Source organism: Euleptes europaea, chromosome 5, assembly GCF_029931775.1.
Source record: "Euleptes europaea isolate rEulEur1 chromosome 5, rEulEur1.hap1, whole genome shotgun sequence".
NCBI classification, from domain to species: Eukaryota; Metazoa; Chordata; class Lepidosauria; order Squamata; family Sphaerodactylidae; genus Euleptes; species Euleptes europaea.
In genome coordinates, this window is record NC_079316.1 from 8,561,836 (window position 1) to 8,583,675 (window position 21,840).

General features: G+C 49.6%; 1 protein-coding gene across 1 annotated transcript; it reads left to right on the forward strand.

Annotated features, from left to right (window-relative positions):
• The first annotated feature begins 35 nt into the window (after positions 1–35).
• On the forward strand, positions 36–20,420 carry CHRNG (cholinergic receptor nicotinic gamma subunit). The gene is made up of 12 exons (XM_056849950.1): positions 36–125; positions 2,333–2,472; positions 3,343–3,387; positions 5,356–5,465; positions 6,893–7,048; positions 7,510–7,607; positions 11,957–12,160; positions 14,644–14,758; positions 17,288–17,402; positions 17,788–17,995; positions 19,566–19,699; positions 20,250–20,420. The coding sequence occupies exons 1-12, from the start codon at positions 68–70 to the stop codon at positions 20,418–20,420; spliced, it is 1,554 nt and encodes a 517-aa protein (XP_056705928.1). The 5' UTR covers positions 36–67.
• Positions 20,421–21,840: the final 1,420 nt, after the last annotated feature.

Genomic DNA, 21,840 nt, shown 5'->3' on the forward strand with positions numbered 1-21,840 from the left:
AAATAGCCCTCCGGACCCTCCCAAGAGCACACACACACAGCCGCTTCTGGGGGGAGAAGGAAGGCCGATGCCCACCGGCAGCATGCGTTGGCTCACCCTGGCCCTGGTTCTCAGCTCCCTCGCAGGTAAGCCGGGCTCCACCTGAAATACACTCGGCGGCTTATAATGAAACTGCAAAATTATTTTTTTCTTGGGTGGTGAAGGGGACGGTTGCTCTGAATTTAGGTCCTTGGAAAGGAAGAGAGCAGTCCTATGCTGGTCTATTCAAAATCAAACTCAAGTCTATTCAGTGGGGTTTATTCCCAGGGAAGATGTCTTTAGGATTGCCTTGTAAATCATGCTATCAGCATGCCAGGGGTTCGTTCCTTTGTTCATTCATTAGTTCGTTCGTTCCTTCCTATTTTCCAAAGGGCAGTGCGGTGATTCTCATTTTGAAGTGGATTCCACTTCTGAATTTACTGTATTCCCAGGAACCCTTTTGCAAAGTTACTACCCCACTACTTTCTAACCAGTGTGGTATAGTGGTTAAGAGTGGTGGTTTGGAGTGTTGGACTCTGATCTGGAGAACCGGGTTTGATTCCCCACTCCTCCACATGAAGCCATCTGGGTGACCTGGGGCTAGTCACACACTCTCAGCCCCACCTACCGCACAGGGTGTCTGTTTTGGGGAAGGGAAGGAGATTGTAAGATGGTTGGATTCTCCCTTAGGTGGTAGAGAAAGTCGGCATATAAAAACCAACTCTTCTTCTTCTCCTTCTCCTTCTCCTTCTCCTTCTCCTTCTTCTTCTTCTTCTTCTTTTATAGACCTCTATCATGTCTCCCCTTAACCGCCTTGTCTCCAAGCTAAACAGCCCTAAGCGTTTTAACCTCTCCCCATAGAATAAAGTGAGGGGTGCCCGTGCCCTGCTGAGCTCCCTCCCTTCCCCAAACTCTGCCCTCCCCAGGCTCCACCCCCAAATCCCCAGGAATTTCCCAAACCGTAGTTGGCAACCCGATGTCCCCCCTGCAAGATGGCGTCCCTGAACGGATGCTGGGGGGCGCCCCCTCCCGTTAACGCAGGACGGATTGCCAAGTGTCTTGGCCACAACTCCAAGCCCTTCAATCGACTGTGGACAGACAGCGTGGTTTAAAGTGGTTCCAGCTGTCGGCTGCGTCTGTTAGCGCGCATGCGGGATGCCGATAGACACGACAGCCCTGCAAGCCCCCCCCAACCTCCGCAGGTTGCCCATTTCAGAGCCCCAGGGTAGCCGCCTGCCCCCACCCAGAGGCGGCAATTACCCCTAATGAAAGCAATTTGCCGGCGCTTTCCCCCACAAGCTTCCCTTTTCGGTTGGATCCAGCCTCTGCCCGAACGCTAATAATTTGATAACGCAAAGGATTAAAAAAAAATATCATTAGTAAGGTAACGATCTGTGGTTCGGACGGGAAGGGGCTGCAGGCAGAGCCGAAGGGGCTATTTATTATTAATCAATTGCTATTCATGGAATGCCTAATGGATGTCTAATTAAATCCTCGTTGGAACTTTGAGATCCCTCGGAGCTGAGGATATGCCAGGGCCGGGGCTTCGGGGGAGACGCAGGAAAGGTTTATGCAGACTGTGAGCCGAGAAAAAAACTCCTCCCTGTCCCTCAAGATAACTCGCCCCGTGACCTTAATTGGCAGTAGTTTTTGGATTCACAGAAGGAAGTATTTGGCAAAATTCATAACCAATTTACAGTGCCTACTACCCACAAGGCATGGTGACATCTACTAGTTTAGATGGTGTTTAAAAATAAGGATTAGACAAATGAACGTAGAAGAAGAAGAAGAAGAAGAAGAAGAAGAAGAAGAAGAAGAAGAAGAGTTGGTTTTTATATGATGACTTTTTCTACCACTTAAGGAAGAATCAAACCGGCTTACAATCTCCTTCTCTTCCCCTCCTCACAGCACCTGTGAGGTAGGTGAGGCTGAGAGAGTGTGACTAGCCCAAGGTCACCCAGCTGGCTTCATGTGGAGGAGCGGGGAAACAAATCCAGTCCACCAGATTAGCCTCCGCCGCTCATGTGGAGGAGTGGGGAATCAAACCCGGTTCTCCAGATCAGACTCCACCACTCCAAACCACCGCTCTTAACCACTACACCATGCTGGCTCCCCATAAGATCAATCTACCCGTCAGTGTTGGCCACAACAGCTAGATGGCAGCTTTGGAGGCTGGACTCTATGACATTGTACACCTCTGAGATCCCTCCCCAGCCCAAACCCTCCCCTCCCCAAGTTCCACCCCCAAATCTCCAGGAAATTCCCAAGCTGGGGTTGGCAACCCTACTCACACCCATCGCTCTTCTCTCCCCAGTGGTCCAAAGCCGGAACCAGGAAGAGAAGCTTCTCCAAGACCTGATGGCCAATTATAAACGCGACTTACGTCCAGCCAAGCAGGAGGGGGACATCATCAACGTGACGCTCAAGCTGACCCTCACCAACCTCATTTCACTGGTAAGGAAGCCCAGGTCCCCCCTGGCCACAGGCATGGGAGGTGGGGGGTAAGGTTGTCAGATCCAGGTGGGGAAACTCCTAGAGTTTTGGTGATGGAGCCTGGGGAGGTCAGGGACCTTAGATCCAGAGGTGCAATGCCACAGAGTCCACCCTCCAAAGCATCAATTTTCTCCAGGGAAACTGATCTCTGTAGTCTGGAGATGAGCTGTAATTCCAGAGGATTAGGGTTGCCAACCTCCAGCTAATACCTGGAGATCTCCTGCTATTACAACTGATCTCCAGCTGATAGAGATCAGTTCACCTGGAGAAAACGGCTGCTTTGGCAATTGGACCCCCCCCCCAAACCTGCCCTCCTCAGGCTCCACCCTAAAAAACCTCCTGCTGGTGGCAAAGAGGGAGGTTTTTGGGGAGGAACCTAAGGAGGGCAGGGTTTGTGGGAGGGGAGGAACTTCAGTGCCATAGAGTCCACCTTCCATAGCTGCCATTGTCTCTAGGGGAACCCATCTCTATCGGCTGGAGATCAGCTGTAATAGCAGGAGATCTCCACTCCAGCTAGCACCTGGAGGTTGGCAACCCTACAGGAGGTCTTAGTCGTATCGAAGTGTGAATTTGATTTAACTGCCATGGTCTTCCCCCCGAGGTCCCTGGGGACTAGTTCTTAAGAGGCAGAGGTTAACGCTTCATCTCTACGCCACCAGGCCCAGAAGAAGGTGGGCCAGGAGACAGGGAGAGCCTGCGGTCACAATACGAGGCTGCCCTTTACCACAAGAGTTTGGGGGACAATGTTGGGGGAGGGGCTTTGCGGCATGGGGCTATCGTGGGGGGGGGGAAATGTGACATTACAGCTGCCGACTCATTTCTTTCCCCTAGAATGAGAGGGAGGAGGCCCTCACCACCAACGTCTGGGTAGAGATGGTAAGTGAATAAGGAACGTTCCCCCTGAGCTTCCTTTAGGTTCACGTTGTTGAGCCTTTGCAAATTTTGTGCAGTATACCTGTTTGCCCTGACCTGGATGGCCCAGGCTAGCCTGATCTCATCAGATCTCAGAAGCTAAGCAGGGTCAGCCCTGGTTAGTATTTCGATGGGAGACCACCAAGGAAGTCCAGGGTTGCTATGCAGAGGAAGGCACTGGCAAACCACCTCTGTTAGCCTCTTGCCATGAAAACCCCCAAAAAGGGGTCGCCATAAGTCGGTTGTGACTTGACGGCACTTTACACACACACACACATACCTGTTTAGGGGAGGGGTGGAGCCTGAGGAGGGCAGGGCTTGGTAAGGGGAGGGACCTGGGCTGACCAGGTCCCCCCTCTCCTCTGGCGGGTGGTTTTCGGGGCGGAGGTGAGGTGGGATCGCACGGGCGGCCATGCCGACGCGATCGCGTCACTTCCGGTTTACACCCGGAAGCGCCGCATCGCAAGGAGCCTTTTACCACTCAAACTCCCACTTCCGGGTGTAAACCGGAAGTGACGCGATGTTTGAATGGTAAAAGGCCCGTTGCGATGCGGCGCTTCCAGGTGTAAACCAGAAGTGACGTGGTGCGGCGGGCAGGTGCGGGTGCACTTGTTGCCCCCCGACCCTCAGCTGGTCGGCGGGCAGCCAGGTGGATTGGCGGGGGTTTGCCCGCCACCACCTGGCACTTGGCAACCCTAGAGGGACCTCAGCAGGGCGCAATGCCATACAGTGCCCTCTCCGAAGCAGCCATTTTCTCCAGGGGAATTGGTCTTGTTCATCTGGAGATCAATCGTCACATCAACCGATCATCATCATCTTCTGGTGATCAGTGGTAATTCCAGGAGATCTCTAGGTCAGGTTGCCAGCTCCGGGTTGGGGAGTACTGAGAGATTTTGGGGGTGGAGCCTGAGGAAGGCGGGGCTTGGGGAGGGGAAGGGCTTCAGTGGGGTATAAGAGGCCGCCTTCCGAAGCAGCCATTTTCTCCAGGCGAACTGATCTCAGTTGTAATAGCATGAGATCTCCAGGCCTCGCCTGGAGGTTAGCAACCCTAGAGAGCAAACAAATATGGCAGTCTTTTCTGCCATGGCTCAGGGATATTCTTAGCTAGAACAATGGCCGTGACGGTGATTTTTACCCACGTGAACTAGAAACTTGCTTTTCTTTTTTCTAATTTTTTTTTTTACAAGTTTGCTTAGCATCCCGGATTTTAACTTTGCAAGAGGTTAGTTCTTCTAGGTTTCTCCTTGGAACTCTTTCGAAACTGCTCTGGATTTCGGTCCAAATTGAGGGGCTCTTGCGAGGTCGCTGCCCTCCCTTGCCAAGAATCCAGCATGTCACACTAATGCATGGCATGACTTCCGGTGTGAAACCGGAATTGACGTCATTGTGTCGAGACGATACTCTAGGATTCACCCAGAATTCTATGGTTAAAGCTTGGAGTTCGGGATAAATCTTAAAGCAGGGGTGTCCAATCTTTTGGCTTCCCTCGGCCACATTGGAAGAAGAAGAATTGTCTTGGGCCGCAAATAAAATGCACTTTCACTAACGATAGCTGATTCATAATGTTTTAAGTATACGATTTTGTGTTGGGCCGCATTCATAGCCGTCCTGGGCCGCATGCGGCCCGGGGGCCGCAGTTTGGACAAGCCTGTCTTAAAGCATCACACTGAAGGGGCAATGTCACTTCCAGATTTCACACTGGGGTCAAGGCCAGAAGGCCTGGCATCCATCGGACCTGGCAAACCTCGCCCCGCCCCAGTGCATTCATATCCCCCCACCATCAAACTTCTGGTTTCAGGATTGGAACAAAGGAAAATAATTCGTTTTATAATGTATTTTAATTAATCTATTAAAATATCAATCAAAGGGAGGGAGGAAAAGACTCCAGCGTGTTGCGCTGTGGATATTTATCATCTGTTTCCTTCTTGCCAGCAATGGCGCGATTATCGCCTGCAGTGGGACCCGGATGCCTACGACAACATCGAGCGCCTCCGGATCCCCTCCACGTCGGTGTGGCTCCCAGACATCATCCTAGAAAACAAGTCAGTGCTCACAAAAGGGTGCTCCCCACGTCTCCTTATCCCTGCCAGTATCGTGGGACTAGGGTTGTCAACCTCCAGGCGGTGGCTGAAGCTATCCCACTATTGCAACTGATCTCCAGGCGACAAAGATCAGATCATCTGGAGAAAATGACTGCTTTGGACGGAGGACTCAATGCACTAAAGTCCCTCCCCTCCCCAAACCCCGCCCTTCTCAGGCTCCGCCCCAAAATCTCTAGATATTTCCCAACCCAGAGCTAACAACCCTAATTGGGAACAGAATTCATCCTGGATTAGGCTTATCATTTGCTGTGGTAGGGTTGCCAGTCCCCCTTCACCTGTGGTGGGAGGTTTTTGGGACGGAGCCTGAGGCAAGGGGGGTTTGGGGAGGGAAGGGACTTTGATGCCAAAGAGTCCAATTGCCAAAGCAGGCATTTCCTCCTATCAGCTGGAGATCAGTTGTAAACAGGAGATCTCCAGCTAATACCTGGAGGTTGACAACTCTACATGGTGGGTAAACCTTAGTGTTGCCAGGTAGGGTTGCCAGCCTCCAGGTGATTATCAAAAACAAACAGCAACTATAGCCCTGATGTAAAACAATTACTTAGATAATTATGGTCCTAGAAAAACCCAGTATTTAATATACTGAAATATACTGAAGAAATACACACTTCAACATATTACAAAATTCAGGTAGATATTCAGGTTACTTCCAATGAGGACTTCTGTATAACCATAAACCACAAAATGGTCCCAATATGAATTTTAACTTAGTCCTTCATATTCAATGTTCTAGTTCTTAAAGGGTGATTGGCACAATAACGTCACTTCCGGTGTAAACCCAGATCTGATAGGGATGCTCCAGGACATTCTTCCAAAAACTCCATGGAAACCATAGAGTATTTTGGGGAATGTGCTAGAGCGTCCCTGTCACTTTCGGGGTAAACCCAGGGTAAACCTGGAAAACCCAGAAGTGACATTAATCACCGTCCCTTCAGCTGGCTTGCTTCCGCCCGTAGGCCAGCTGAGGGGCAACGGGCAGCCCCCTTAATTGGCAGGCAATTGCCCGCCATTACCTGGTAGCTGGCAACTAGGGTTGCCAGATCCCTCTACGCCACCGGCGGGAGGTTTTTTGGGGTGGAGCCTGAGGGGGGGAGGGGTTTGGGGAGGGGAGGGACTTCAATGCCATAGAGTCCAATTGCCAAAATGGCCATTTTCTCTGGGAGAACTGATCTCTATCGGCTGGAGATCAGTTGTAATAGCAGGAGATCTCCAGCTAGTACCTGGAGGTTGGCAACCCTACTGGCAACCCTAAGGAGAGGATAGTGGTGGAAGCTGCCTGGGGGAGAAAGGCGGGGCATAAATAATACTCCTTTCACAGGGAGGAGCTGCTCGCTTCCCTAAGCTCTGTCTCCCCTTGTTCTGCACAGTATCGACGGGGTGTTTGACATCACGCTCTACACCAACGTCTTGGTGTCTCCAGATGGGTCCATCTACTGGCTCCCCCCAGCCATCTACCGCAGCGCCTGCTCCATTGTGGTCACGTACTTCCCCTTCGACTGGCAGAACTGCTCCATGGTCTTCCAGTGAGTCTTGGCCCTGTTCCCTGCGAGGTCTGGGTGGCAGGGCCGAATCAGAGGGGCTAGAAACAGAAGTTCGGGTTCTCTGTTTGGGACGTCACTCCTCCTTTTGGGCATATTTGCTGCGCTCTGGGTGAGACCTTCGCATTTAATGGGGCGCCAAGAGCTTACTGGTCAGGTCTGATATTGCTCTGGATTTTATGTTTTGGGGCCCCTTCTGCATCCTATTCTCTCCCTCAAACCCTGGATATCTCCCGGAGTTACAACTGATCTCTTGCTGGAAAAAGCCCCACCTGGTCCCGTCTACTTTATAAAAGCACTTGGTGGGCGCCAGTGAAAGGCGTTGGTGGATGCCATAGTGCCCATGGGCACCCGTTTGGGGACCCCTGACCTAGAGATACAAATTTGTGCATCGGATACAGCTTCGGGATGTGTCGATTTTTACTTTGTGATTCTCTGTTTGCAAGGTCTCAGACCTACAATGCCCACGAAATCAACCTGCTTCTAGCAGTAGAAGAAAACCAGAAAATTGAATGGATCTTCATTGACCCCGAAGATTTCACAGGTAACTGTGCCCGTACCTGAGCCACGAGGATGGGGGAAAGAGGGCAGTTTGATGCCCGACAAATCCTAAAAAGAACACGACAGTTGCAGAATCGCCTTGCTGGATCTGACAAAGGGTCCAAAATGTCCAAAATGTCTGTCTGGATGATGCCCCTGGAAAACTCACAAGTTGAGCATGAAGACGCCAGGTGTATCACCAGGGTTACGCCAGGTGTATCACCTGGTAATGGCGGGCAATCGCCCACCAATCAAGGGGGCTGCCTGCCGCCCCTCAGATGGCTGGCGGGTGGAAGCAGGCCAGCTGAAGGGAGGCGATTAACGTCACTTCCGGGTTCACCCCGAAAGTGATGGGGACGCTCTAGCACATTCCTCCCAAAACTCTATGGAAACCATAGAGTTTTTGGAGGAATGTGCTAGAGCGTCCCCATCACTTTCGGGGTAAACCCGGAATTGACATTATTTTGCCGATCACCCCCCTCCCCCCCCCACCCCAACAACAAAGCTCCCACCGATGGTGAGTGGGGACCTGGCAACCGTACTTATCACGTTGTGAGTTCCCATCACCTGGGCTTCAGGAGTATGTTGCGTTTGAACATGAAGTTTCCATGTAGCTATGACAGCAAATAACAATGGACCAGACTACCCTCCTCCTTGAATTTGTCCCATCCTTTTTTTTTTAAAGGTATCTAAGCTCATTGTGGCTGATGACCCTATCTGGTGGCCATGAATCCCACAAGACAGATTCTTGGAGGAGAGGTCTATCAGTGGCTACTGCCCATGGTGACTAAAGGGAACCTCAAGTTTAGAGGCAGTCAGCCTCTGAATAATAGTGGCAGGAGGCAACATCAGGGAAAGGCCTCTGTGCCCTGTTATTGGCCCTCCAGATAGGATTACCAGGTCCCTCTTCACCACAGGAGGGAGGTTTTTGGGGTGGAGCCTAAGGAGGGTTTGGAGCGGGGAGGGACTTCAAAGGCATAGAGTCCAATCTCCAGAGCGGCCATTTTCTCCAGGGGAACTGACCTCTATCAGCTGGAGATCAGATGTAATAGCAGGAGATCTCCAGCTAGTACCTGGATGTTAGTTATGCCAATAACTCACTCTACTGTAAATAGTAATGATGCAAATAAAACAGTAGTAGGCAAAATTGAATGACATTTTTCTTGACATTATTTTTTTCTTGACATTGTTATTTCCTTGCTTTGTAACCCTTGTTGCTTAGCTTCATTTGTACATTTATTTCTTTGTAATATAGTTACAGCCTTCGCTGTTTTGCTGCCTGCTATCCATTGCTTATTGTCTCATTCAATTTTGCCTACTACTGTTTTATTTGCATCAGTACCTGGATGTTGGCAACCCTACCTCCAGAGGAACTGGCCCGGCCACTGTATGAGGCAGGATGCTGGACTAGGTGGACCCTCATTGGTCTGATCCAGCAGGGTTCTTCTGAAGTTCTTATGAAGGCATCAGTGTGTAAGATCTGTTATGGGCCATCCAGAGGAACTGGTTGGCCACTGGGGAGACGGGATGCTGGACTGGATGGACCCTCACTGTTCTGATCCAGCAGGGCTCTTCTGATGTTCTTATCAGGGGAAGACCTCGGCCTCTGTGTCCTGTCGTGGGCCCTCCAGAGGAATTGGTTGGCCGCTGTATGAGACAGATTGAGGGACTGGATGGACCTCTGGTCTGATCCAGCAGGGCTCTTCTGATGTTCTGAAACTAATTACGCCTGTGATGAAGTCCTCGTCTGTTGTGGTCCCAAAGTTCCAGCCAAGCGTCTCCGTTCGGTAACCCTGATGTTACAACAGAGGGCAAAATCTGTCTCTCTCTCTCTTATTCTCGCTCCGCGCTTTACAGAATGACGCAGCGGTCTGTAATCCGGAGCACATTGGGCACATAAAAAGCATTTTTGGCACGGCTGTCACGAGGCCAGGCAGGAGACAGGAGTCTTCCCGACACTGGATTAGGGGATCAAGTCATTCAGCGGCGGATATGATTAATTCAGAAACTCTTCCAACGGTGTTCTGTGCATATTACGAAATCACAAAATCAAATCACAAAATCACACAGGGTTGGAAGAGACCACAAGGGCCATCCAGTCCCACCCCTTGCCATGCAGGATCCCACAATCAAATCGCTCCTGACAGATGTTAGTTGATGGAAGGGGCTGGACAAAGACTGTATGTTGGATCCTGCCAACTTGCTCATTCGATCTCCTCTGATTCCCCACCCCACCCTTAATAGCCACCACCCCATGGGGTTTTTATCCACACAGGTCCCATGATCCCTAACAAAGCCCTCTCAGTTAGACAAGGACACTTCTCCCCTCCTTCTTCCCCTAGTGGAAAAGACGGTAGGACACAGCCATGTATTATCCATAAGCCCTGTTCAGTAGTTAATGGGTTTATCATCGAATCATAAAGTTGGAAGGGGCCATCCAGGCCATCTAGTCCAACCCCCTGCTCAATGCAGGATCAGCCTAGAGCATCCCTGACAAGTGTTTGTCCAGCCTCTGCTTAAAGACTGCCAGTGAGGGGGAGCTCACCACCTCCCTAGGCAGCTGATTCCACTGTCGAACAACTCTTACTGTGAATCCCCCCCCCCCCAATATCCAGCCGGTACCTCTCCACCTGCAATTTAAACCCATTATTGCGAGTCTTATCCTCTGCTGCCAACAGGAACAGCTCCCTGCCCTCCTCTAAGTGGCAGCCCTTCAAATACTTCAAGAGAGCAATCATGCCCCCCACAACCTCCTATTCTCCAGACTGAACATTTCCAACTCCCTCCGCCTTTCCTCGTGGGGCTTGGTCTCCAGGCCCCGGATCATCCTCGCCGCTTTCCTCTGGACCATCCCAACAAGAGAATCATTGGTATTTGTTTCCCCCCTTATTCTGCCTTTGTCTTTCTTCCCCTCCCAGTCACTCCCAAAGCGAACTCTTCCATTTAAGAGGATTGATCCAGCGATGCGGTTGTCCCGAACAACTACCGCTGCCGTTCTCCATCATGTTTTAATAGCACATTGAAAGCGCAAAGTTTGTTGTCGGGAGAGAGCAGGGTTTTCCTTTTTTTCATTACCGGGAGAAGCCAGTTATTTTACACTGGTAAAAATCTATCGTTCTGCCAGACGACAGGGGGAAGGCGCAACGGCGACACCGGCTTAATAACGTGTCACGCTTGGCTTTGCCTCACAGCCGAGGGGGGAGAGAGGAAGAAAAATGTGGATTTCTGCAGCTGCAAGCGTGCTGGAGACGTTCAGGGCCTCAGCACCTGGCAGGATCCGTTCAGCTTTCTACCAAATCCCAGCAGCTGGCTGAAATCCCCTTGAAATGGAAGGTGGTTGCACGCATACTCTAGATGTACGGGGTTTTGCCTCTTTGGGTAAATCTGCAGGACTTTGCGTGGGCTCTTTTTGTCCTTAGGACAGAGCTCTGGATCTATTTCCCATCAGCCTATTCCTATAGCTGCCTTCCCAAAGGAGCTGGAATGGGCCTTTCCATCTATCCAGATGAAACCCTGGCTTTTGTAAAGTGAGGTTGCAATTTGTTTTGGGGGTTGGGTGGAGAAAGAGAGAAGGGGGGAGAGGGAATCACATGTACCAGATGATTCCAGTGTTGTTGGTTTCATGGCAAATGTGATCTTGGGCTGTATCAACAGAAGCACAGTGTCCAGATCACGCGAAGTGATGTTATTGCTTTATTCCGCTCTGGTTAGACCTCACCTAGAGTATTGTGCTCAGTTTTGAGCACCACAATTGTAGGCAAGCTGGAACGTGTCCAGAGGATGGCAACAAAGATGGTGAGGGGTCTGGAGACCAAGTCCTATGAGGAAAGGTTGAAAGAGCTGGGTATGTTGAAGGAGCTGGCTGGAGATCACTTGTAATAGCAGGAGATCTCCAGCTAGTACATGGAGGTCAGCAACCCTAGGAGGGGAACAACCTTGGGAGAGTATCATGCTTTAGACCCCACCATCCAGAGCTGCCATTTCCTCCAGGAGAACTGATCTCTGCAGTCTGGAAATCAGCTGTAATTCCGGGAAATCTCCAAGCCCCCCCGGGAACTTGCTGACCCTGTTTATGGATTGTATGTAGGAGCAGTTTTGCCAGCTCCGGGTTGGGAAATACCTGGAGATTTTGAGGGTGGAGCCTGAGGAGGGCGGGGTTTAGGGAGGGGAGAGACTTCAATGCCATAGAGTCCAAGTGCCAAAGTGGCCACTTTCTCCAGCGGAACTGATCTCTATCGGCTGGACATTGCTTGTAATAGCAGGAGATCTCCAGCTTGTACCTGGAGGTTGGCAACCCTAATATGTGTGCAAAGATGGATTCTCTCATGACCATGTAACTCTGTCTTCCCACAGAGAATGGGGAATGGGCCATTAAGCACCGCCCAGCCAAGAAGATCGTGAACTCTGAGCGGGTCACACCAGATGACATTGGCTATCAGCAGATCATCTTCTTCCTGGTCATCCAGAGGAAGCCGCTCTTCTACATCATCAACATCATCATCCCCTGTGTCCTCATTTCCTCCGTTGCTGTGCTGGTATACTTCCTGCCTGCCAAAGGTCAGCATCGGGGCATGGATCTCAAAGGATGCTGTTTGTTGCTAGGGTTTCTGTGGCATTGGTTTTCTACCAGTTTAGCTGTCATGGCTTCATGCGCAAAATGTCCATTGGTTTTCTACCAGTTTAGCTGTCATGGCTTCATGTGCAAAATGTCCATTGGTTTTCTAACAGTTTAGCTGTCATGGCTTCATGCACAAAATGTCCATTGGTTTTCTACCAGTTTAGCTGTCATGGCTTCATGTGCAAAATGTCCATTGGTTTTCTACCAGTTTAGCTGTCATGGCTTCATGCGCAAAATGTCCATTGGTTTTCTACCAGTTTAGCTGTCATGGCTTCATGCGCAAAATGTCCATTGGTTTTCTACCAGTTTAGCTGTCATGGCTTCATGTGCAAAATGTCCATTGGTTTTCTACCAGTTTAGCTGTCATGGCTTCATGTGCAAAATGTCCATTGGTTTTCTACCAGTTTAGCTGTCATGGCTTCATGTCCATTGGTTTTCTACCAGTTTAGCTGTCATGGCTTCATGTGCAAAATGTCCATTGGTTTTCTACCAGTTTAGCTGTCATGGCTTCATGTGCAAAATGTCCATTGGTTTTCTACCAGTTTAGTTTTCTACCAGTTTAGCTGTCATGGCTTCATGCGCAAAATGTCCATTGGTTTTCTACCAGTTTAGTTTTCTACCAGTTTAGCTGTCATGGCTTCATGTGCAAAATGTCCATTGGTTTTCTACCAGTTTAGTTTTCTACCAGTTTAGCTGTCATGGCTTCATGCGCAAAATGTCCATTGGTTTTCTACCAGTTTAGCTGTCATGGCTTCATGTGCAAAATGTCCATTGGTTTTCTACCAGTTTAGCTGTCATGGCTTCATGCGCAAAATGCCCATTGGTTTTCTACCAGTTTAGCTGTCATGGCTTCATGTGCAAAATGTCCATTGGTTTTCTACCAGTTTAGTTTTCTACCAGTTTAGCTGTCATGGCTTCATGCGCAAAATGTCCATTGGTTTTCTACCAGTTTAGCTGTCATGGCTTCATGTGCAAAATGTCCATTGGTTTTCTACCAGTTTAGCTGTCATGGCTTCATGCGCAAAATGCCCATTGGTTTTCTACCAGTTTAGCTGTCATGGCTTCATGCGCAAAATGTCCATTGGTTTTCTACTAGTTTAGCTGTCATGGCTTCATACGCAAAATGTCCATTGGTTTTCTACCAGTTTAGCTGTCATGGCTACATGCACAAAATGTCCATTGGTTTTCTACCAGTTTAGCTGTCATGGCTTCATGTGCAAAATGTCCATTGGTTTTCTACCAGTTTAGCTGTCATGGCTTCATGCGCAAAACGTCCATTGGTTTTCTACCAGTTTAGCTGTCATGGCTTCATGCACAAAATGTCCATTGGTTTTCTACCAGTTTAGCTGTCATGGCTTCATGCGCAAAATGTCCATTGGTTTTCTACCAGTTTAGCTGTCATGGCTTCATGTGCAAAATGTCCATTGGTTTTCTACCAGTTTAGCTAAACTGTGCGGTTGGAGTGTCAGAACAGGATCTCGGGGACCCAGATTCGACTCCTTACTCTGCCATGGGTCTGGTTGCCAGGTCCCTCTTCGCCATCGGGGGGGGGGGAGATTTTTGGGGCGGAGCTTAAGGAGGGCAGGGTTTGGGGAGGGGCTTCAATGCCATAGAGTCCAATTGCCCAAACGGCCATTTTCTCCAGGGGAACCGACTTCTATTGGCCGGGGATCAGTTGTAAAAGAGATCTCCAGCTTGTACCTGGAGGTTGGTAGGAACAAAACAGTGCAGGCAATAGTATCGAAAACATATATTCATGAAACAGTGCAAAACATACACAAACGACAGGTGCTAATACAAAAGTAACTATCAAGGAAATACAAAATATATACAAAGCTATTCACAATGTGACAGCAATATTAGATAAAGCACAATGGCTATCTCCAACGAAATAGGAAAGTCCAATGCGAGTAGTTGCAAAAGTCAACGTCTACTGGAACACTCTCAGCCTAACCTGCCTCACAGGGTTGTTGTAAGGATTAAAAGGAGGAGGAGGAGGTAAGGCGCTTTGGGTCCCCATTGGTGAGAAAAGTGGGGTATAAGCATCATAAATTTAAAAAAATAATAATGCGTGTGGACCAAATCACTGCGAGGTTTCTCTCTGATCCAAACTTCCCCTTTCAGTTCCCTCTTACCATGTCTCAATCCCTGGAGATTATGGGAACATCCCCCTCTATGGTTGCCAACCTCCAGGTAGTAGATGGAGATCTCCTGCTATTACACTGATCTCCAGCCGATAGAGATCAGTTCCCCTAGAGAAAATGGCCCCTCTGGCCATTGGATTCTATGGAGTTGAAGTCCCTCTCCTCCCCAAACCCCGCCCTCCCCAGGCTCCGCCCCAAAAACCTCCCGCTGGTGGTGAAGAGGGACCTGGCAATCCTCCCCCCGCCCAGTCAATCTTTTCCTTTTCTTCTCTCTGCAGCTGGCGGGCAGAAGTGCACTGTGTCCATTAATGTCCTTCTCGCCCAGACGGTTTTCCTCTTCCTGATCGCGAAGAAAGTCCCGGAGACGTCCCAGGGGGTGCCGCTCATCGGAAAGTAAGGCTGCAAAAAGAAAGGAAGTGGACAATATTCTATTATTTATTGTGGGTGGCTGATGAAGACTGGGAAACAGGAGTTTTCATCGGGATCCTGTTCCACCCCCTCTATTTTGTGAGACTGTTTTGTATCCACTTACTGCTGAATATGGACTTGATGCATGTGAAAAGAAGTCTCTGTATAAATTAGCAGCAACTATATAACTCTGTATAAATTACTATACTAACTCTGTATAAATTAAAGGTAAAGGTTGTCCCCTGTGCAAGCACCGGGTCATTCCTGACCCATGGGGTGATGTCACATCCCGACGTTTACTAGGCAGACTGTTTTATGGGGTGGTTTGCCAGTGCCTTCCCCACTGTATAAATTACTATACTATACTATACTATACTATACTATACTATACTATACTATACTATACTATACTATACAACTCTGTATAAATTAGCAGCAACTATAGATATAGATATCTATAGATATAGATATCAGAAGCGACTTGACGGCATTTAACTCACACACATAGATAGTGAAAAGAGCCCCGTGGCGCAGAGTGGTAAGTTGCAGTACTGTAGTCCAAGCTCCACTTACGACCTGAGTTCAATCCCGACGAAAGTCGGTTTCAGGCAGCCGGCTCAAGGTTGACTCAGCCTTCCATCCTTCCAAGGTAGGGAAAATGAGTACCCACCTTGCCGGGGGTAAAGGGAAGATGACTGGCAAACCACCCCGTAAACACAGTCTGCCTAGTAAATGTCGGGATGTGACGACACCCCATGGGTCAGGAATGACCCGGTGCTTGCACAGGGGACCTTTTACCTATAGATATTGAAGGTACTTGATGCATGTGAAAAGAACTCTCTGTATAAATTAGTAGCACTATAGAAATTGGAAGTGCATTTATTTTTGTGTTAGGATTTACAAGTATAAAAATTGTTATAGCTGACATCACCTTACACATGAAGCCAGCTGGGTGACCTTGGGAAAGTCACAGCTCTGTTAGAGCTCTCTCAGCCCCACCTACATCATAGGGTGTCTGTTGCGGGGAGGGGAGGGGCAACAGCACCTTGTTTTGTATGAATAGAACAATTTATTGTAACCCATAGCCATAGCAGTTGTATATTTTGAATAACCAGCTGGAGGTTGGCAACCCTAGGTCGACCCCTCATTAAGAACGCGGCCGTTGTCTGCTCATGTCGTTGCTAAATGTTCTCGGAATATTTGACGGCGGCGTTTGACATCCTGTGCTGGTTGATCTTGGGATTTGATATTTGAGAACGGCCGTTTGAAATTTTTTGCTAATGACGTGCATTTAATGCTCGAGATGTCCGTTAGCTGGTTGGCGACCGTCTGTTGGTGTCAGACTCTGTCGGCTGTCACGAAGCAGGATTTAGCTTCCATTGTGTTTTGTAGTTGGCAATGCATCAGTATTTGTCAGAATTTAATAGCTGGCCCGCGAGGGTATGGGAATCTGAAAATATCTGATCGTTGGCATGCAGTGGGGTTTTGCGTCTGACGGACGGAGGCGGGGCGGCATTTTAAGTGGCGCTGGGACAGTGACAACGGACGGATGATGAGGTTTCCTGCCTGATGCCTCCTGAAATGGAAAAGCCGCCAAGTCCAAGCCAGAAGACGAGCCAAACATATTTATACATTTACCCACTGTTCACTACGGTTGCCAACCTCCAGGTAATAGATGGAGATCTCCTGCTATTACAACTGATCTCCACCCAACAGAAATCAGTTCCCCTGGAGGGAATGACCGCTTTGGCCATTGGACTCTATGGCATCGAAGTCCCTCCCCTCCCCAAACCCCACCCTCCTCAGGTTCCACCCCCAAAACCGCCTGCTGGTGGCGAAGAGGGACCTGGCAACCCTACTTATTTTGCTGAGCCCTAGTTTTTTCCCCAGCCTGCCTTCGATACCAAAATGAGCTTGGCTAGAAGGCACAGGAGGGGGACCCATGTTTGACAGCCAGTGTGGTGTAGTGGTTAAGAGCGGTGGACTCTGATCTGGAGAACTGGGTTTGATTCCCCACTCCTCCACATGAGCCCCGTGGCGCAGAGTGGTAAGCTGCAGTACTGCAGTCCAAGCTCTGCTCACGACCTGAGTTCGATCCCAACGGAAGTCGGTTTCAGGTAGCCGGCTCAAAGTTGACTCAGCCTTCCATCCTTCCAAGGTCGGTGAAATGAGGACCCAGCTTGCTGGGGGTAAAGGGAAGATGACTGGCAAACCACCCCGTAAACACAGTCTGCCTAGTAAACGTCGGGATGTGACATCACCCCATGGGTCAAGAATGACCCGGTGCTTGCACAGGGGACCTTTACCTTTACCTTACACATGAAGCCAGCTGGGTGACCTTGGGAAAGTCACAGCTCTGTTAGAGCTCTCTCAGCCCCACCTACCTCATAGGGTGTCTGTTGCGGGGAGGGGAGGGGAAGGGGATGGTAAGTCGGTTTGATTCTTCCTTAAATGGTAGAGAAAGTTGGCATATAAAAACCAACTCTTCTTCTTCTTCTCTTTTTGGTCCCACAGGTACTTGACCTTCCTCCTGGTGGTCACCATCGTCATCGTCGTGAATGCTGTCATTGTACTCAACGTATCTCTGAGGACACCCAATACCCACTCCATGTCAGAGCGTGTCCGGCAGGTATTTGTTAAAAATTCTTATTTTCAATATTTCTATACCTCCTCTCCATGGACAGGCACCCATGGCACTTTGGGTTGCCAGCCTCCAGGTCCTAGGTGGAGATCTCCTGCTATTACAAGCAATCTCCAGCCGATAGAGATCAGTTCCCCTGGAGAACATGGCAGCTTTGGCCATTGGACTCTAGGGCACTGAAGTCCCACCCCCCCCTGCCCTCCTCAGGCTCCGCCAAAAAATTCTCCAGGTATTTCCCAGCCTGGAGCTGGCAACCCTATTTCCACCACCAGATTTTTCACGGAAGGAAGTTGCTTTTCCTTTTGCGGCCTTCCTTTCTCCAAGTCCCCGCGATGTCCCCTTTGGCTTCATCTCTCTGATCCCACCTCCCCAGGTTTTCCTGCACACATTGCCGCATTACTTGGGCATGCACACGCGGCGCAGCAACCAGCCCGCCCAGACTCGGCTCGTCCGGCGCCGGAGCTCGCTGGGCCTGATGGCGAAAGCCGACGAGTACATGCTGTGGAAGGCTCGGAGCGAACTCCTCTTCGAAAGGCAGAAGGAGCGCATTGGGCTGATGAAATCCTTCTTGGCAAAGATACGTGAGTAGCTGGCTGCAAAGAGCAGACTTTGGCCTTGTAGTTATATATTTAATCAATTCATGCATATCTTGCCTTTCTCCCCATGGGGATCCAAAGTGGCTTACATAATTCTCCCCTCCTCCATTTTATCCTCACATCAACCCTGTGAGGGAGGCTAGGCTGAGACAGTGTGACTGGCCCAAGGTCACCCAGTGAGCTTCCATGGCATGTGGGGGTTTGAAGCTGGGTGTCCCAGATTCTAGTCCGACACTCTTAACCACTACACCAAACTTGATAGTTTCATGCTCTTCTTCCCATGAGGAGTCACCCTTCCAACGACTTTGGGTCTTTGTTTTGATTATGCATGGCGTTTCCAACCTTCAGAAGTTGCCTCGCTCTCCCCCTTTGTTTCTCCAGTTTTTTCTGCGTTTTCAGAGACCTGTTTTATCTCCCTCTAGTAGCCGATTTGATATCGAACAGGTTTATGTCCAGCACATCTCCCTGCAGATTAAAACTGCAGGTTTTGACACTGGACAAAAACCGCTGTGATATTGAATCGACCACTAGAGGGAGGAAAACACTTGCAGAACAGGAAGCAAGGAAACCGAGAATGTGAAAAAGCCCTTTAAGGGACTACCGGCCTTTGGTTTTATTTCATTGGTGATCTCTGGAAGAGTGAAGAGTGATGCCGTGTCTCCTAACAATGACCCAGCATCAAACAGAGTAACCAGAGAAGACCTCCCTAGTATTGAACTTAAGAACATAAGAAAGGCCATGCTGGATCAGAACAAGGCCCATCAAGTCCAGCAGTCTGTTCACACGGTGGCCAACCAGGTGCCTTTAGGAAGCCCACAAACAAGGCGACTGCAGCAGCACCATCCTGTCCGTGTTTCACAGCACCTAATATGATAGGCCTGCTCCTCTGATCCTGGAGAGAATAGGTATGCATCATAAGAACATAAGGAAAGCCATGCTGGATCAGAGCCAGGCCCGTCAAGTCCAGCAGTCTGTTCACACAGTGGCCAACCGGGTACCTCTGGGAAGCCCACAAACAAGACGGCTGCAGCAGCATTATCCTGCCTCTGCTCCACAGCACCTAATATAACAGGCATGCTCCTCTGATACTGGAGAGAATAGGTATGCAACATGACTAGTATCCATTTTTACGAGTAGCCACAGATACCCCACTCCTCCATGAACATGTCCACTCCCCTCTTAAAGTCTTCCAAGTTGGCAGCCATCACCACTTCCTGGGGCAGGGAGTTCCACAATGCAACTATGTGTTGTGTGAAGAAATACTTCATTTTATCTGTTTGGAATCTCTCTCCCTCCAGCTTCAGCAGATGACCCCATGTTCTAGTATTACAAGAGAGGGAGAAAAGCTTCTCCCTGTCCACTCTCTTCATACCGGGCATAATTTTATAGACCTCTATCGTGTCTCCCCTTAACCGCCTTCTTTCCAAGCTAAACAGCCCTAATTTTTTAATTGCTCCTAATAGGGCAGTTGTTCTGGTCCCCTGATCATTTTGGTTCCTCTTTTCTGCACCTTCTCCACATCCTTGTCAGCCCCTCCCTGTTTGCTCGTCCCCAGGGGGAGGCTTGGAGAATGGCTGTCCCCAGGAGCTTTGCACCAGCCTGCGCCAGGCGGCTCCCGAGATCCAAGCCTGTGCCGATGCCTGCAACCATATTGCCAAGACGTTGCAAGAGCAAAACGACTTTGACAGCGTAAGTGTCTCTAAAGAGTCTGTTCCCACATGTCTGATTGTCCTTTAATATTGTCCATACACTGACAAGGGAAATGCTTGTGGTGAAGAAGAAGAAGAAGAAGAAGAAGAAGAAGAAGAAGAGTTGGTTTTTATATGCCGACTTTCTCTACTACATAAGGAAGAATCAAACTGGCTTACAATCACCTCCCCTTCCCCTCCCCACAACAGACACCCTGTGTGGTAGGTGGGGCTGAGATTAGCAGACGCTAATCTGGTGAACCGGGTTTGATTCCCCACTCCTACACACGAAGCCAGCTGGGTGACCTTGGGCTAGTCACAGCTCTCTCAACCCCACCTACCTCTCAGAGTGTCTGTTGTGGGGAGGGGAAGGAAAGGTGATTGCCAGCTGGTTTGATTCTTCCTTAATTGGTCGGCATAATAAAACCAACTCCTACTCCTACTCCCCCTCCCCTCCCCCTCTTCTTCTTCCTCTTCTTCTTCGCCTTGTACACCCTTCCATAGATGATGCCATCTCTATTGTCTGCTGTGTATGTTTTGTTTCTTTGCAGGAGAATGAGGAATGGATCCTGGTGGGGCGGGTCATCGACCGCGTCTGCTTCCTCGTCATGGCTTCCATCTTTGTTTTCGGGACTGTCGGCGTTTTCCTCATGGCCCATTTTAACCAGGCGCCCGACCAGCCTTTCCCAGGAGACCCCAACACATACCTGCCCTTGGAGTGAAGGGGGCGCTCTGCCCTGGACAGGCTGGTATTGGTGCCAACAGACAAACAATTTCACAGGGGAACTCTAGGGGGCAGAACCATCCTGTGCCCAAGAGCCTGGCCATTTGGTGTTTATTTATGTGCCCGAATGCCACCCGGATTCTGTTCTTTGGAGGGTCTCATGGCGATATCAGATGTCATCCCTGGTTCTCCAAGAGCAGCTGAAACGGAGAAAAATTTGTTTGTCCTTAAGATGCCACAAGATTCTTTTGTGATAGTGCCTCGAAAGACATCCCTTGAGGAAGAGCACGGGTGACTACATTTACAGAGTGCAGCGCGACTGCAAACACATTCGCACTGCACTGTTGCAGGTCAATTCACCTCCCAACAAGAAGGACGCCATTTTGCTCTCTGCCCTGGACAGGCTGGCATTGGTGCCAACACATAAAACAATTTCACAGGGGAACTCAATGTGAGGGAGCAGAATCTTGTCCTTTGCCCAAGAGCCTGGCCATTTAAGCTGGTATTTATTTATATGCCCGGATGCCACCTGGATTCTGTGCTTTAGAGGGTCTCATGGCGATATCAGATGTAGCTGGTTCCAGACATCATCCCTGGCTCTCCAGGAGCAGCTGAAACTGAGACAAAGGAATCACCCACAGGGACTTTGGAGAGGCTGGGGCCTTTGAAGACCGCTTGGGATTTTTCACTATCAAATGCGTCCCCAGCCATCAAGGAATGGCAGCTTTTCTGGGAGCATCTTGGGAAATAGTCTTTATAATTCATATCCAAGCCCACAGTTCTTTGAACCTTTCTTATTATTATTTTGATGAATGTTTGATGGCTGTTAATGGAGAAGCCCAAACGGAAGTGAGGCGTTTGTAATGCAAATGAGCATTCTGGCCCTCGCTCACTTTACAGAGCAAGAACGGTGTTAAGCATCATGACTGCGAGCATGCCGTGCTCTCTGGGACTGGCTCCTACCTTTAACATGTCTAGCATGAGCTTGGGTGGGGGGCGGTTGCCCACCAGCCAAAGGCCAAAGGCCAGGCCAGAATGCTACCGTCTTTGTTGGTTGCCCAGACTGGACTATGTAATGCCAGACAAGAACAATCTATTCTAGCGGAATGTTTCCCTGCTGTTTAATGAACTTGTGTGGGCTATTGCCATGTGTAACCATTTAACAAATTGGGCCCTGGCTCAAAAAGCTTATACCACAGTAAATTTGTTTGTCCTTAAGATGCCCCAAGACACTTTTGTGATAGTGTCTCGAAAGACATCCCTTGAGGAAGAGCACAGGTGACTACAGTCATTTATGCAGGGGAGTTTTACCTGAGGTTCGTTGTTCGCTGGACCCACATCTTCCTGTTGGGAATCTCTGCACCAGCAGTCTCCAAGCTCAAATCAAGTCCCCGCCCCTTGAAAGGCTGCTTTGTAAT

Coding starts and splice junctions, on each gene's coding strand:
- CHRNG (XM_056849950.1), top strand. CDS start 68: ATGCCCACCGGCAGCATGCGTTGGCTCACCCTGGCCCTGGTTCTCAGC. Junction 17,996..19,565: donor ATCCTTCTTGGCAAAGATAC/GTGAGTAGCTGG, acceptor GCTCGTCCCCAG/GGGGAGGCTTGGAGAATGGC. Junction 19,700..20,249: donor AGCAAAACGACTTTGACAGC/GTAAGTGTCTCT, acceptor GTTTCTTTGCAG/GAGAATGAGGAATGGATCCT.